Source organism: Aspergillus candidus, assembly GCF_002847045.1.
Source record: "Aspergillus candidus strain CBS 102.13 unplaced genomic scaffold BDW47scaffold_36, whole genome shotgun sequence".
Lineage (NCBI taxonomy): Eukaryota > Fungi > Ascomycota > Eurotiomycetes > Eurotiales > Aspergillaceae > Aspergillus > Aspergillus candidus.
The window spans coordinates 99,690-111,693 of record NW_020194041.1 but is presented as its reverse complement, the minus strand read 5'-3'; the positions used below and the strand labels follow the sequence as shown (position 1 = coordinate 111,693).

Here is a 12,004-nt window from a genome sequence, read left to right as displayed (position 1 = left end):
GGACTCGACCTTGAGGTGGTAAAAACCATTGCTAGGCCACTCCATTCTCCATATTCTAGGCCGATCGGTGGAACGGATTTCTTCGCCTCGATCTTGGAGGCAGACAGCATCATCGCCTTCTGGTGGAGACTTGAACTCGGCGTAACATGCTAATACATAAGATGTATCTATTTTACAATACCCTCGACAAACAGCCCCGAACCCGAAACTCCCGCCTGATACTCCAGGCAGGGATGGAAGCAACGGGGATGTTTCAAGCAATCACCTTAATAGCATACCATGCTTTGTAGAAGTGATATCTGATTTAGATACACAATCACCTATACAATCACCAATTATAACTATAATAAAAGATCTAAATTGTTATCAACAATACTGTGGGGTCGTTCTCCAGGTGGGTAAAATTACCGTTCAGCCCTGCAAGTGTTCTGTTCGGCAGTTTTCACGCCGTGACGGGGCCGACCATCGACCGGCCCCAGGCATCGCAAAAGAACACGTTGAGAAGTGTCTCGCAGAAGATTGGCTTGGTCAGATTCCTGGTTTCCCTGCTTTGTCTTCGCTCTCGTCCATCTTGTTCAGTCGTTGATTTGAAGCCAAAACTCGCAGGTCATATTCGAGATTGTGCATACTACGGTGTCGCTGACCGATCTCCCTTTCCCCTCTTCCCTTTTCCTTTCCCTTCTTTTCCGTTCCTTTCGGCGCACCCTCTTTTCCCGGCGGTCTGTCTCGCTCGCTCACTCGGATACTACTATATTTATACCAGCCCTTCCGCCCTTTTGTCCCCGTTGACGTCCTTTCCCCGACAGGGCGACTCAATCAAGTTACCTATCCTCTAATTAAACTTGTCTAGCCACCTGGCATTAATGTCTCGATCGGCGTAAATTTCGCTCTTTTTTCGCCACAACCGTCACCCCATTCCCTCTTGTCTTGATTGACTGCTTGTTTACTCCGTCGTTCTATGATGGAGCAAGCTTATCTTGCCTCCCCGGACAAGGCACTGGGTCATTTTGGCGTTGCGGAGCACTCCGGACTGTCGCAAGCCCAGGTTGCTTCGTCTAAAAAGACCTATGGCCCAAATGGTTCGTGATAGCCCCATCTCAGACCTCAATAGCGGTTTGCGCTAACGTTTCCTTCTCCCTTTAGCCCTTGCCGAAGACCCCCCCACCCCTATGTGGGAGCTCATCCTCGAACAATTCAAAGACCAACTCGTCCTGATTCTGCTCGGCTCGGCTGCCGTGTCATTTGCGCTGGCCCTATTCGAGGAAGGTGATGACTGGACCGCTTTCGTTGACCCTGCTGTGGTATGTGACCTTGGAACGGGCGGAGCTCGGTGTATTGCGGTGTGTTGCTGACTGGATTTGCGCGATTATAGATTTTGACCATTTTGATCCTCAATGCCGTCGTCGGTGTGACCCAGGAGAGTAGCGCAGAAAAGGCAATTGCCGCTCTCCAGGAGTATTCCGCAAATGAAGCCACCGTGGTTCGGGACGGAACGGTCCAGCGCGTGAAAGCGGAGGATCTCGTGCCGGGTGATGTCGTCCATGTCGCGGTGGGTGACCGCATCCCCGCCGATTGCCGCTTGTTGTCCATCCATAGCAACAGCTTCCGCGTCGATCAAGCCATCTTGACGGGCGAGAGTGAGAGTGTCCCCAAGGACACTCGCGCCGTCTCCGATAAGCAGGCCGTGAAGCAGGATCAGATCAACATGCTCTTCTCCGGTACCACGGTTGTCAACGGACATGCAACGGCTCTTGTGGTCTTGACCGGTGGGTCCACGGCCATCGGTGATATCCACGAGAGCATCACCTCTCAGATCTCGGAGCCAACCCCCTTGAAGCAGAAGCTCAATGACTTTGGTGACATGCTGGCGAAGGTGATCACGGTCATCTGTATCCTGGTGTGGCTGATCAACATCGAACACTTCAACGACCCTTCGCATGGCGGCTGGACCAAAGGCGCCATCTACTATCTCAAGATTGCCGTTTCCCTCGGTGTGGCCGCCATCCCGGAAGGTCTGGCCGTCGTGATCACCACGTGCCTGGCTCTGGGAACCCGGAAGATGGCCCAAAAGAACGCCGTCGTCCGGTCCCTGCCTTCCGTGGAGACCCTGGGCAGCTGCAGTGTGATTTGTTCCGACAAGACGGGCACCCTGACTACCAATCAGATGAGCGTCGAAAAGGTTGTCTACCTGAACGAGTCCGGTAGCGATGTGGAAGAGCTTGATGTTGAAGGTACCACTTTCGCGCCAGAGGGTAAAATCTCCCGCGCTGGTAAGGCCTTGTCCAATGTCGCGGCCTCGTCGTCGACCGTCCGCCAGATGACCGAAGTCATGGCGCTCTGTAACAGTGCCACTCTCGCCCACGATGGAAAGAGCGGTGTTTTCTCTTGTATCGGTGAACCCACCGAAGGCGCTCTACGAGTCCTGGTCGAAAAGATTGGAACCGACAATGCCGCCACCAATGCTGATCTTGCCCGCCTACCCACCTCCCAGAAGCTCCATGCGTCGAGCGCGTACTACGAGTCCCGCTTGCCGCTGCACACCACGTATGAGTTCTCCCGCGACCGGAAGAGCATGTCCGTTCTGGTCGGCTCCGGAAAGGAGCAAAAGATCCTCGTCAAGGGCGCCCCCGAGTCGATCCTGGAGCGCTGCTCTCACGTCCTCCTGGGCGCTGGTGGTACCCGTGTTCCTCTCACAAAACAATACCTTGACTTGCTTTCCTCCGAGTCCGTGGAATACGGAAACCGTGGCCTCCGTGTCATGGCTCTGGCGCGCGTTGACGACGTGGGGGCCAGCCCTCTTCTGCACAGTGCCACGACTCCCGAAGAATATGCTCAGCTGGAACAGAACATGACCTTCGTCGGTCTTGTTGGTATGCTGGACCCCCCTAGGGTCGAGGTGGCCGGTTCAATCAAGAAGTGCCAGGCAGCGGGCGTCCGGGTCATCGTTATTACCGGTGACAGCCGGAACACGGCCGAGTCCATCTGTCGTCAAATTGGAGTTTTCGGGATCGATGAGGATCTTAAGGGCAAGAGTTACACCGGTAGAGAGTTTGACGATCTGTCGCACAGTGAGAAGATCGAGGCTGTCAAGACGGCCAGCTTGTTCTCGCGGACCGAGCCTACCCACAAGCTCAAATTGGTCGAGATCCTGCAGTCGCTGGGCCACGTGGTCGCCATGACCGGAGACGGTGTCAATGATGCGCCGGCTTTGAAGAAGTCCGACATTGGCGTGGCGATGGGTACCGGTACTGACGTGGCGAAGCTGGCTGCCGACATGGTTCTGGCTGATGATAACTTTGCGACCATCACCGTGGCCGTGGAAGAAGGGCGATCGATTTACAGCAACACTCAGCAGTTCATTCGGTATCTCATCTCGTCCAATATTGGCGAGGTCGTGTCGATCTTCTTGACCGCCGCCCTGGGTATGCCCGAGGCTTTGATTCCCGTGCAGCTCCTCTGGGTTAACCTGGTCACTGATGGACTCCCTGCCACCGCTCTGTCGTTCAACCCTGCTGATCATGATGTGATGAGACGTGCTCCTCGCAAGCGTGACGAGCCGCTCGTTGGTGGCTGGCTTCTGTTCCGATACATGGTCATTGGCACGTACGTTGGTGTCGCTACTGTCTTTGGTTACATTTGGTGGTTTGTCTACAACCCCGAGGGCCCTCAGATTACTCTCTGGCACCTGGTAAGTCGACCAATTCCCTAGATATCTATCGACCTAGATACCTACTTGATGTATCATGCACCTTGCTAACTCTGCGCAGTCTCACTTCCACAAGTGCTCGACGCAATTCCCCGAGATCGGCTGTGAAATGTTCGCGAACGACATGTCCAAATCCGCGTCCACCATGTCTCTGTCCATTCTGGTCGTGATTGAGATGTTCAACGCAATGAACGCCCTTTCGTCGAGCGAGTCCCTGATGACCTTCCCTCTGTGGAAGAACATGAAGCTGGTATACGCTATCATCTTGTCCATGGCCTTGCACTTTGCTATCCTCTACGTTCCATTCCTCCAAGGGCTCTTCTCTATTGTGCCTCTGAACTGGACGGAGTGGCAGGCTGTCGTGGCAATCAGTGCGCCTGTTATGTATGTCATCCCTGCCTACTATACTTTGCCAGGTCATATTGCTAACAAGTTGACAGTATTATCGACGAGGTCCTCAAGTTTGCAGAGCGTCGCCTGTACAATATCCCCGCCCACGCGGTTGAGTTCCAGAACGGAACTCCTGGGAAGCCCAAGAAGGCATAGATTCTGGGTGATGATATGATGATGCAATATCAACGGGTGTGTCATGGTAGACCTTGACGTTGGTTTTTTGTTTTCTTTTTCTTTTTCTTTTTTTGACTTTCTTTTCTTGCTTCGATACCTGTTGGCATGTGTGTACGTATGATAGCATTATACAAGATATCTCTCGCATGTAGAGATTCATAGAAGGATGAATTCTAGCCAATTAGTATAGACATAGGCCTGTAAATCCAGCCATATCCTAAGCAATGTCGTCACCAAATGATAGTGATAGTGGTAAAAAATGTATCAGGCTAATAAAAGAATTATCGTCATAATTTATACATTCCACTGCTACGAGGCAAATGATAGCCCAGGTCACGTTGGCCGTCTCTCGTGACCAGAGGCCTCTCGCTCTCAATCAACCCGAAATCCGACCTGGTCATTTCACCATCTCCACCCCTACCTCTCGACGATCTTGCATCGCGTCTCCTCCCTTACCCCAGATAGCTGGTTCCAAAATCTATTGGCCCATGATGCCTACTCCTGATCCACCGTGTGATTCTCCAGCCCAATCGAAGGCCTGAGAAAATTATAGCGCAGCATGAGAGCAGCATTTAACTCGAATGAGACGACTAGCAACGCTACCTTAGCCATTAGGTAGCGTTACTACTGCCGTATTTTGCAACCATACTACGACACCAATCACCGGGCCGAAGCTTCCACTAGTCTTCCAAAATATCAACCCCATGCGGGGAAGGCCGGTCAGCACCTTCGAGAAAGAATGCGAAGCGACGGAGCAGCGGCAGCACCTGCTGGCAGAAACGCAAGGTTCCAGCCACCACCATCTACTCGGGCATCACAAGGAATGTCACACCGCTAGGCCGTTTGGGTCGATAGACACGGGATGGATTCAATCCAAAGCTCTTGTGGTACACATACTCACACCGTGGTCATCATCCTCGTGCAGTCTCAGTGGTGGAGATTCTTGACGATCTTATCCCCAGATTGGATGATTTTGCGGAGAGAAAAGTCCGGGGTCAGACGGCCCTAGGACACGCCCCAAGGGATGAATTAGCATTGACTTGCCGAGGATGCATATCCTTTCCTTCCCTTCCCTCCCCCCTCATCGTGCATACGAAATGAGGAGATGGTGCCATCGTGTGCGGCTTGGACCTGGGATCCGCGAATAATAGGCCGCGGGGGGGAAATAAATGCAGGCGGGTTTTCAACGCGCTATCGCTGTCCTCACTTAGTACATAAGGAGCTGAGGCGGCCTACTTCTCTGATATTTATTTTTATTCTATTTTCTTGATATGTAGTAGCTTTTGGAGCCTTGAATTCTATCTATCTGTATCCCTCCACCTTCTACCTTCCCTCGAGAATGGGCTTCTTGACATTCGTGAAGACCCGCTCCGGGTTCAAGGTCGACAATAGTAGGACAACGTCCGCGGCAACTCTGACTCTGCGTCAGAGTATCTGGCCGTTATGCCTTGTCACTATTTTGTTCTTTCTATGGGTAAGTCGGACGATGTCTCTTGACATTGACAATACTGAGTCATCTATAGGGCTTTGCCTACGGTTTGCTGGATACTCTCAACAAGCACTTCCAAAGCACCCTACACATCGATCGAACCCGTTCAGCAGGTCTTCAGGGAGCGTACTTTGGGTGCGCGCTCCACAAACACAGAACCCACCAACTATGATCGCGGAATAACTCACTGATGGACCCTAGCGCCTATCCTCTTGCATCGATGGGCTACGCAAACTACATGCTCCGCCACTATGGATATAAAAGCGTCTTCATCTTCGGACTGACTCTATACGGAATCGGGGCCCTCTGCATGTGGCCCGCGGGCTTGAACCGATCATTTGGCGGCTTCTGTGCGGCGACTTTCGTTATCGGCTCGGGACTGGGCTCGCTGGAGACAGCCGCCAATCCTTATCTAGCAGGTAGGCTGCAATCGCATATCAGATTCACAATGAACCCCCGGCTGAGAGAGGCACAGTCTGCGGTCCCCCCAAGTACGCCGAAATCCGAATCAACATCGCCCAGGCGTTCAACGGCATCGGCACCTGCGTTGCCCCCGTTCTGGCATCGTTCGTCTTCTTCACTGACACCGAGGACGACGTCAATGCCCTGAAGAGTGTGCAGTGGGTTTACCTGGCTATCGGCGTCTTTGTCTTCATCTTGGCGGGAGTGTTCTTCATGTCGAACATCCCTGAAGTGACAGACGAAGATATGGCATTTCAAGTTGCGGAGACACACGTCGGGGACCAGGAGCAGCCGTTTTGGAAACAATTCAAACTGTTTCATGCGACGTTGGCGCAGTTCACATATACAGGTGCTCAGGGTATGTCTTCCTCTCTTCCTTTCTTCCTTTCGTCCCCATCCCCATCCACATCCCCGTCCCCGCATCCCCAGAATTCTTTCCCCAACAAATCCTCATCCTCAAACCAATCTAAAATCTCGCGCAGTCGCCATAGCAGGCTACTTCATCAACTACGTCACAGAAACCTGGCCCGGCACCTCCGACTCAACAGGCTCCAAATACCTAGCCGGCGCCCAAGGAGCCTTCACCATCGGCCGCTTCATCGGCGCCTTCTTCATGAAATTCTTCAAAGGCCGCTGGGTTTTCCTCGTCTACCTCTCTTGCACGGTGGCGTTCATAGCTGCTTCCACTACACAGAGCCATCAATCTGGCGTTGGTATGTCCCGCTCCCCCCCACCCCACCTCCCATCCCTCTCTTCTCCAGAGACACAATCTAATGAGTATAATATAAAGCAATGCTCTTCCTAACCCTCTTCTTCGAATCCGTCTGCTTCCCCACGATCGTCGCGCTGGGCATCCGCGGGCTGGGAAGACACTACAAGCGCGGCTCGGGCTTCATCGTCGGCGGCGTCAGCGGCGGCGCGGTTGTCCCGCCCATCCTGGCCCATGTGGCTGACATGCGCAACGACATGGCGCTTGCCATGATCGTGCCGACCATGTTTATGGTTGTTGCGTGGACTTATGCTGTGGCTGTGAATTTTGTGCCGGCTTATCGGGATACGGTTGATAAGGTGGGGGCTAGTGAGGTTGGGTTGGTTGGGGATGGGCTTGGTGGTGGTGGGTATGGGGATGGGGAGAGGAAGGATGTGGAGAGGGGGGTGGGGGTTGTTATTGGGGTGGATGGAGGTGGGAAGATTGGGTGATCATGTGTGCTGGCTTTCTTATTGTTGGCTTTGATTTTTTGTTTTCTGAATTCACTCTGTCGGATTGCTTTTGGTGGGTTGGTTCCATTCTGATCTTAGATATGTATGCCACGAGACGGGATATGCTATGACTAGATATACCATGACTAGATGCCTTCACGATACAACGATAATATAACGGATTAGATGACTATATCTTCGCTAGATGCACAGACGGTAAGCAGAACAATCGTAAGAAAAATCTATCTATATATAGCGCGATGTGTAAAAGAATCCTCAGATCATTAGGATAACCAATCCAGAAAACACACTTGTCAGAAATTATTCAACATATGAAAGACATGTTATGTCAGGGGATATCTCCAAGTAAGTATCGAGTATAATAGAGGGAAGCAAGCAAGATAAAATAAGATGATAAGAGCGGCTGAAAGAATGAATGGCATGGAAGGAAATTTAAGGAATGTGAAGGAGGGAAGCAAAGTTGGTGATGAAAATTATACTTAGAAAGGAAAGATAGTTAAGGATGGACGGGGTGAGATGGACATTGCTAGTATAGAAAAGACAAGCATATGTCGATAAATAAGCAAAAAAGAAGAAAAATGGGGAAGAAAAGAAACATGGCGATTACTCGCTCTCATATCAAACTGGCTTGTTTCACAAACCAAAGGATACCATGCAAACCAGCGCCACAGCCGCAAAGGGGGTATAGAATATACACAAAAACATTATCAAAAATGCCAACCGACGTATCTGAACAAGTCATCTATCTATTCTCTTCAACCTGTTCAAATGCCAATCACGAGGGAATGACAGGCGCGCTCTTGTCTTCAATATTGTGGGCTCGACTGCATCTTCACCTCGGATTGTGACTGTCTCAAAGAAGATGATCGAGGTGGACACGGCGTGGTCGGTTCGAGATCAATCGCGGGAGCCAGCGTTCGTCTGTCGCCGGTCTCTGCTGGGTCATCTGCAGTTCTGTAGCCTTCGGACTTGGTATCAATCGGTGAGCCGGGCTCCTCTTCCGTACCGGTGAAGGTGTCCACTTCTTCGATATCTTCGTCGTCTTCCGCGTCTTCCTCCTCTTCAATGATTTGGCTCTTCCGTGCCCTGGGCCGCGCAGCAGCTGCGGCGGAGGACTCTTCCATACCGGCCGCGCCGTTGGGAAATTCGGATTCTGCCACGCCGCCAGATACCATGGGATTAGCGGCGTGGGACATGGGACCCTTGAACGCAGAACGCTTGCGACGAGCGAATACAAGACTCGTAGAAGGAGAGTAAAGGAACGGACCCGGCGCGGCTTCGTTGAAAAAGTTGTTCATCCTGCTACCGGAATCTTCAACATCACGCGGCGCACTGTTCGTACCGCGGACCAACCGGATGTTGTTTGGGAAACGGGAGGAGGCACTAGGAGTGGTAGGCAAGACCTTGAGCGATGGATGGGGAGACCTTGACGATCGGGCCGTCGGCGTGGATGCGGAGCCGATGCTGTTGGATGACACGGAGGATGCTTTCGAGTGGGTGTGCGTGTGATGAATGCTCCGGATTGAGGAAACGGACGAGGAGGTCGACTTGCGACCTCGCAGGCCAGCCGAGGACAGTCGGTAAGATCCCCTCGGCGTAATCGGGGAAGGAGATAATGAGTTTCGATGACTCCTGTGACTGGTGCTCAGAGGTCGCGGTTGGCGCGGGAATGAGTGACGATGGTTAGGATAGGAAACACTACTCGGGGCTAGGCTGCTAGCATTGGATGCACGCTTGATCTGAGTCGGTGTGGCCAGCTCCCCTGGGTGTGAGGTGCTCGAGGCAGGCATGGCCTTTTTCGGATTGTTTTCCTGTGCTTTGGCAGGACTGAACTTCTCCGCGAGATATTTTCGGTGCGTCCCGGGGGCACTAGCGGCTTTGTTGTTGTGAGGAGACTTCGCCCGCTTCGCAGATTCCACGAACCAGTGTTTGAGGGATGCTAGCTGACTGATGATCGGGTATTGACGGCGGTTGGTACGGCGCCGGGAGATCCCATCGCGCTGTGACAATTCGGGCTGCGAGGCACTGACATGCAATGTGCTCGGTCGAGAACGCCTTCTATCTTTCGGGGGTGGCACCGGGCGACGCCTGCTAGAACTTGCCGAGCGGGCCGAGTCCTTTTCTACAGGCGGGGGCGGATCGGTGGCATCGGGGGTCTGTGATGATGTTGGTTCAGGGAGCATGGGAAGCTCCGGCACTGCAAGCTGTGAGGGCAAACTTCGACGGTCCCGTCGCCCTCGATCCTGGACAGGGGCATCCGACGAGGTATGGCCTTCTTCGTCCACCTCCACGAGGGCTGCGGAGATTCTCTCCAGTCGACTGCTCGCAGCACTCAATCGACGAAGGTTCTTCGCTTCGGCGTCCCGCTCCCTTCGCTTCCGCTCTCGTTTCTGCTCCTTTCGCTGCTCCTTTTCGATCAACAGTGCCCACCACCCTGCGAGCGGGTCACATCGTTGGGAAAGGACACTGGAGACCACTTCATCGATATTGACCCCCGCACTTTTCATGCGCTGCAAGGTGGTCTTTTCCAGGGGCATCGAGAAGGGTGGCAGGCGGGGAATCTTCAAGATCGCAAGCTGTTCAGAGGCGTTTTCCGCTAGAAATGGGTGCGCCAGGATGTCTTCAAGACTAGGCCGAATGAGGGGGCGCTTCGACAACAGCAAGCCAATGAGCGCTTTGGCGTCATCTGGGAAGTTGTCGTTGTACGCGGGTTCTTCGCTGAGGATTCGAGCCTTGGTGACTTGATCGTCATCTTCGTCAAACGGCAACTCGCCCGCGAGCAGGGCGTAAAGAATGATGCCCAAACTCCACACATCCACTTTTTCTCCGGCGTATTTCTCCCCCTTCAACATTTCCGGGGCACTGTAGCAGATCGTCCCGCAGAATGTCTGCAGATAGCTAGCTTTGCCTTCATACTCTCGCGTGAATCCAAAGTCGCACAGCTTGACGTTTTCATTCTTGTCGAGTAGGATATTCTCTAACTTGAGATCTCGGTGGACGCAGGACTTGCTGTGGACATAGGCGACGGCCCCGACGAGCTGGGTGAAGATCCTTTTGACTTTATCGACCGACAGTGGACCATGGCGAAGAAGGTAGTTGTACAGTTCATCCCCCGGGCAGTATTCGAGCACCAGCCAGACCAGCTTCTCCGTCACGATAACTTCGTACAGGCGAGCGATATGCGGATGAAGGAATTGACGGTGGTGGTGGATTTCGCGGGGGAGGTTCGTGTCTTCCCTACTCGAAGACTTGAGGACGACCTGGCAGGGGAGGATTAGACCGACCCATCCGTAATCAAATGCTAAGATCCCCGTACCTTTGATCCATTGGTAAGTTTGTGGGAGGCGAGGTACACCTTGCCAAAAGAGCCCTTTCCGATCAGCCTCCCCAGTGTATAGTTCCCGACGGTTCGGAGGTCTTTGGACGAGAATTCCCTGGTGAAACGAAGAAGACGGTGTTAGACGGATGGTCCAGTTCAAGAAGAGGATTGGAAATCGAGGGGATATGTACTCTAGTAATTCATGGTAGGATTGGGCAAGCTGCGCGAGCATCTGATTAGCAAGGGTCCGCGACGATAAGGGTGAACCGATTGTCAACGGGGATTTGCCAGCGCCGCCTCAAATTGAAACTCGTGGGCGCAATTGGACTTATCAAGAACAATATAGCACTGTGGCTACCGGGCTATCGGAATAGAAGATGAATGCGAACCTTTTCCTTTTGCTTTTGGGCATGGACCTCCGTTCGCGTCCTGGGAGGCGGCATGTGTCAAGATGGTCCCCGCGTTCTTCGAAGGGTGTCGTCAAGCTATGCGCGATTCGAGTTGCGATCACAGGTTACTGGGCAAAAGTTGCTTTCGTGGGAGGTGCATCCACTGAAACAAGCAAAGCTAGAGAGTCTGTATGTAGGTCTCGAGGAGGGTGGGGGGAAAGACGGGAGACGAGGAATGTAGTCGGGGGGAATCAAGGAGTTCCGCGGGATGATCTGACAGACGTGGTAAGCGGTAGAAGGTGTTATGAAAATCAATATTTCAAAACAGAAAAATAAAGAAGGGACAGTCAAGTAAAACAGGACCTGTCGAGCATAGTCGATCAGTTAGTGGCCGGAAATCCGAGGACGGAGTGAAATCAGGACGGGGGGAAGAGAGAGAGTGGACGGGGCCGCAGTAGTCTCCGAAGGGACGGCGGAACAGGGCGTGTTTGGTGTAGGGGGGAGGGGGAAACTACTCCAACGATCAAACATTCCTGCTTGACCTCGGCACTGACCCTACTTCAAGAGCTTTATTGTTGCTGTCGTTGTTATTGTTACTGTCATTGCCATTGTTACATTTTGACAGGGAAAAGAATGCCAAAGTTGAGGATCAGCCATGTTGATACGGTGGTTATGACGATAATCAGTACATTGATAATGGCCGATTGAATGACTTCCGCCCTACATTCAAACATGGAGAAAGTATATACCAGCTTATGCTTTGATTGAATATCTACAGGAATATCCAGGCATTTCAATCAACCAGTCACCGCATCAAATAGGCGAGTATATCAATAAAACAATCACAAATA

General features: G+C 52.5%; 3 protein-coding genes across 3 annotated transcripts; 2 read left to right on the top strand and 1 right to left on the bottom strand.

Moving 5' to 3' along the window:
• The first annotated feature begins 409 nt into the window (after window positions 1-409).
• Window positions 410-4,444, top strand: BDW47DRAFT_108829 (calcium-transporting ATPase). Its single transcript, XM_024813325.1, has 5 exons — window positions 410-1,079; window positions 1,144-1,301; window positions 1,373-3,688; window positions 3,768-4,090; window positions 4,147-4,444. Exons 1-5 carry the CDS (start codon window positions 959-961, stop codon window positions 4,250-4,252), a joined length of 3,024 nt encoding a protein of 1,007 aa, XP_024670354.1. The 5' UTR covers window positions 410-958; the 3' UTR covers window positions 4,253-4,444.
• A 1,168-nt stretch (window positions 4,445-5,612) lies between these two features.
• BDW47DRAFT_132810 (putative l-fucose permease) lies at window positions 5,613-7,602 on the top strand (the record flags this gene model as incomplete). Its single annotated transcript, XM_024817662.1, has 7 exons — window positions 5,613-5,747; window positions 5,797-5,897; window positions 5,964-6,181; window positions 6,238-6,582; window positions 6,707-6,937; window positions 7,015-7,342; window positions 7,575-7,602. 7 exons carry the CDS (start codon window positions 5,613-5,615, stop codon window positions 7,600-7,602), a joined length of 1,386 nt encoding a protein of 461 aa, XP_024670353.1.
• A 382-nt stretch (window positions 7,603-7,984) lies between these two features.
• BDW47DRAFT_51232 (non-specific serine/threonine protein kinase) lies at window positions 7,985-11,339 on the bottom strand. The gene is made up of 4 exons (XM_024819201.1): window positions 11,154-11,339; window positions 10,956-10,984; window positions 10,762-10,879; window positions 7,985-10,705 (listed from the first exon to the last, which is right to left on the bottom strand). Exons 1-4 carry the CDS (start codon window positions 11,205-11,207, stop codon window positions 8,252-8,254), a joined length of 2,655 nt encoding a protein of 884 aa, XP_024670352.1. The 5' UTR covers window positions 11,208-11,339; the 3' UTR covers window positions 7,985-8,251.
• Window positions 11,340-12,004: the final 665 nt, after the last annotated feature.

Bases quoted from the DNA above. Each gene is read 5' to 3' on its own strand.
- BDW47DRAFT_51232 (XM_024819201.1), bottom strand. From the start codon at position 11,207: ATGCCGCCTCCCAGGACGCGAACGGAGGTCCATGCCCAAAAGCAAAAG. The intron at 10,880-10,955 runs GTACATATCCCC...TCGTTTCACCAG, and splicing joins TCCTACCATGAATTACTAGA to GGAATTCTCGTCCAAAGACC. The intron at 10,706-10,761 runs GTACGGGGATCT...CTCCCCTGCCAG, and splicing joins AACTTACCAATGGATCAAAG to GTCGTCCTCAAGTCTTCGAG.
- BDW47DRAFT_108829 (XM_024813325.1), top strand. From the start codon at position 959: ATGATGGAGCAAGCTTATCTTGCCTCCCCGGACAAGGCACTGGGTCAT. The intron at 3,689-3,767 runs GTAAGTCGACCA...AACTCTGCGCAG, and splicing joins AGATTACTCTCTGGCACCTG to TCTCACTTCCACAAGTGCTC. The intron at 4,091-4,146 runs GTATGTCATCCC...ACAAGTTGACAG, and splicing joins GCAATCAGTGCGCCTGTTAT to TATTATCGACGAGGTCCTCA.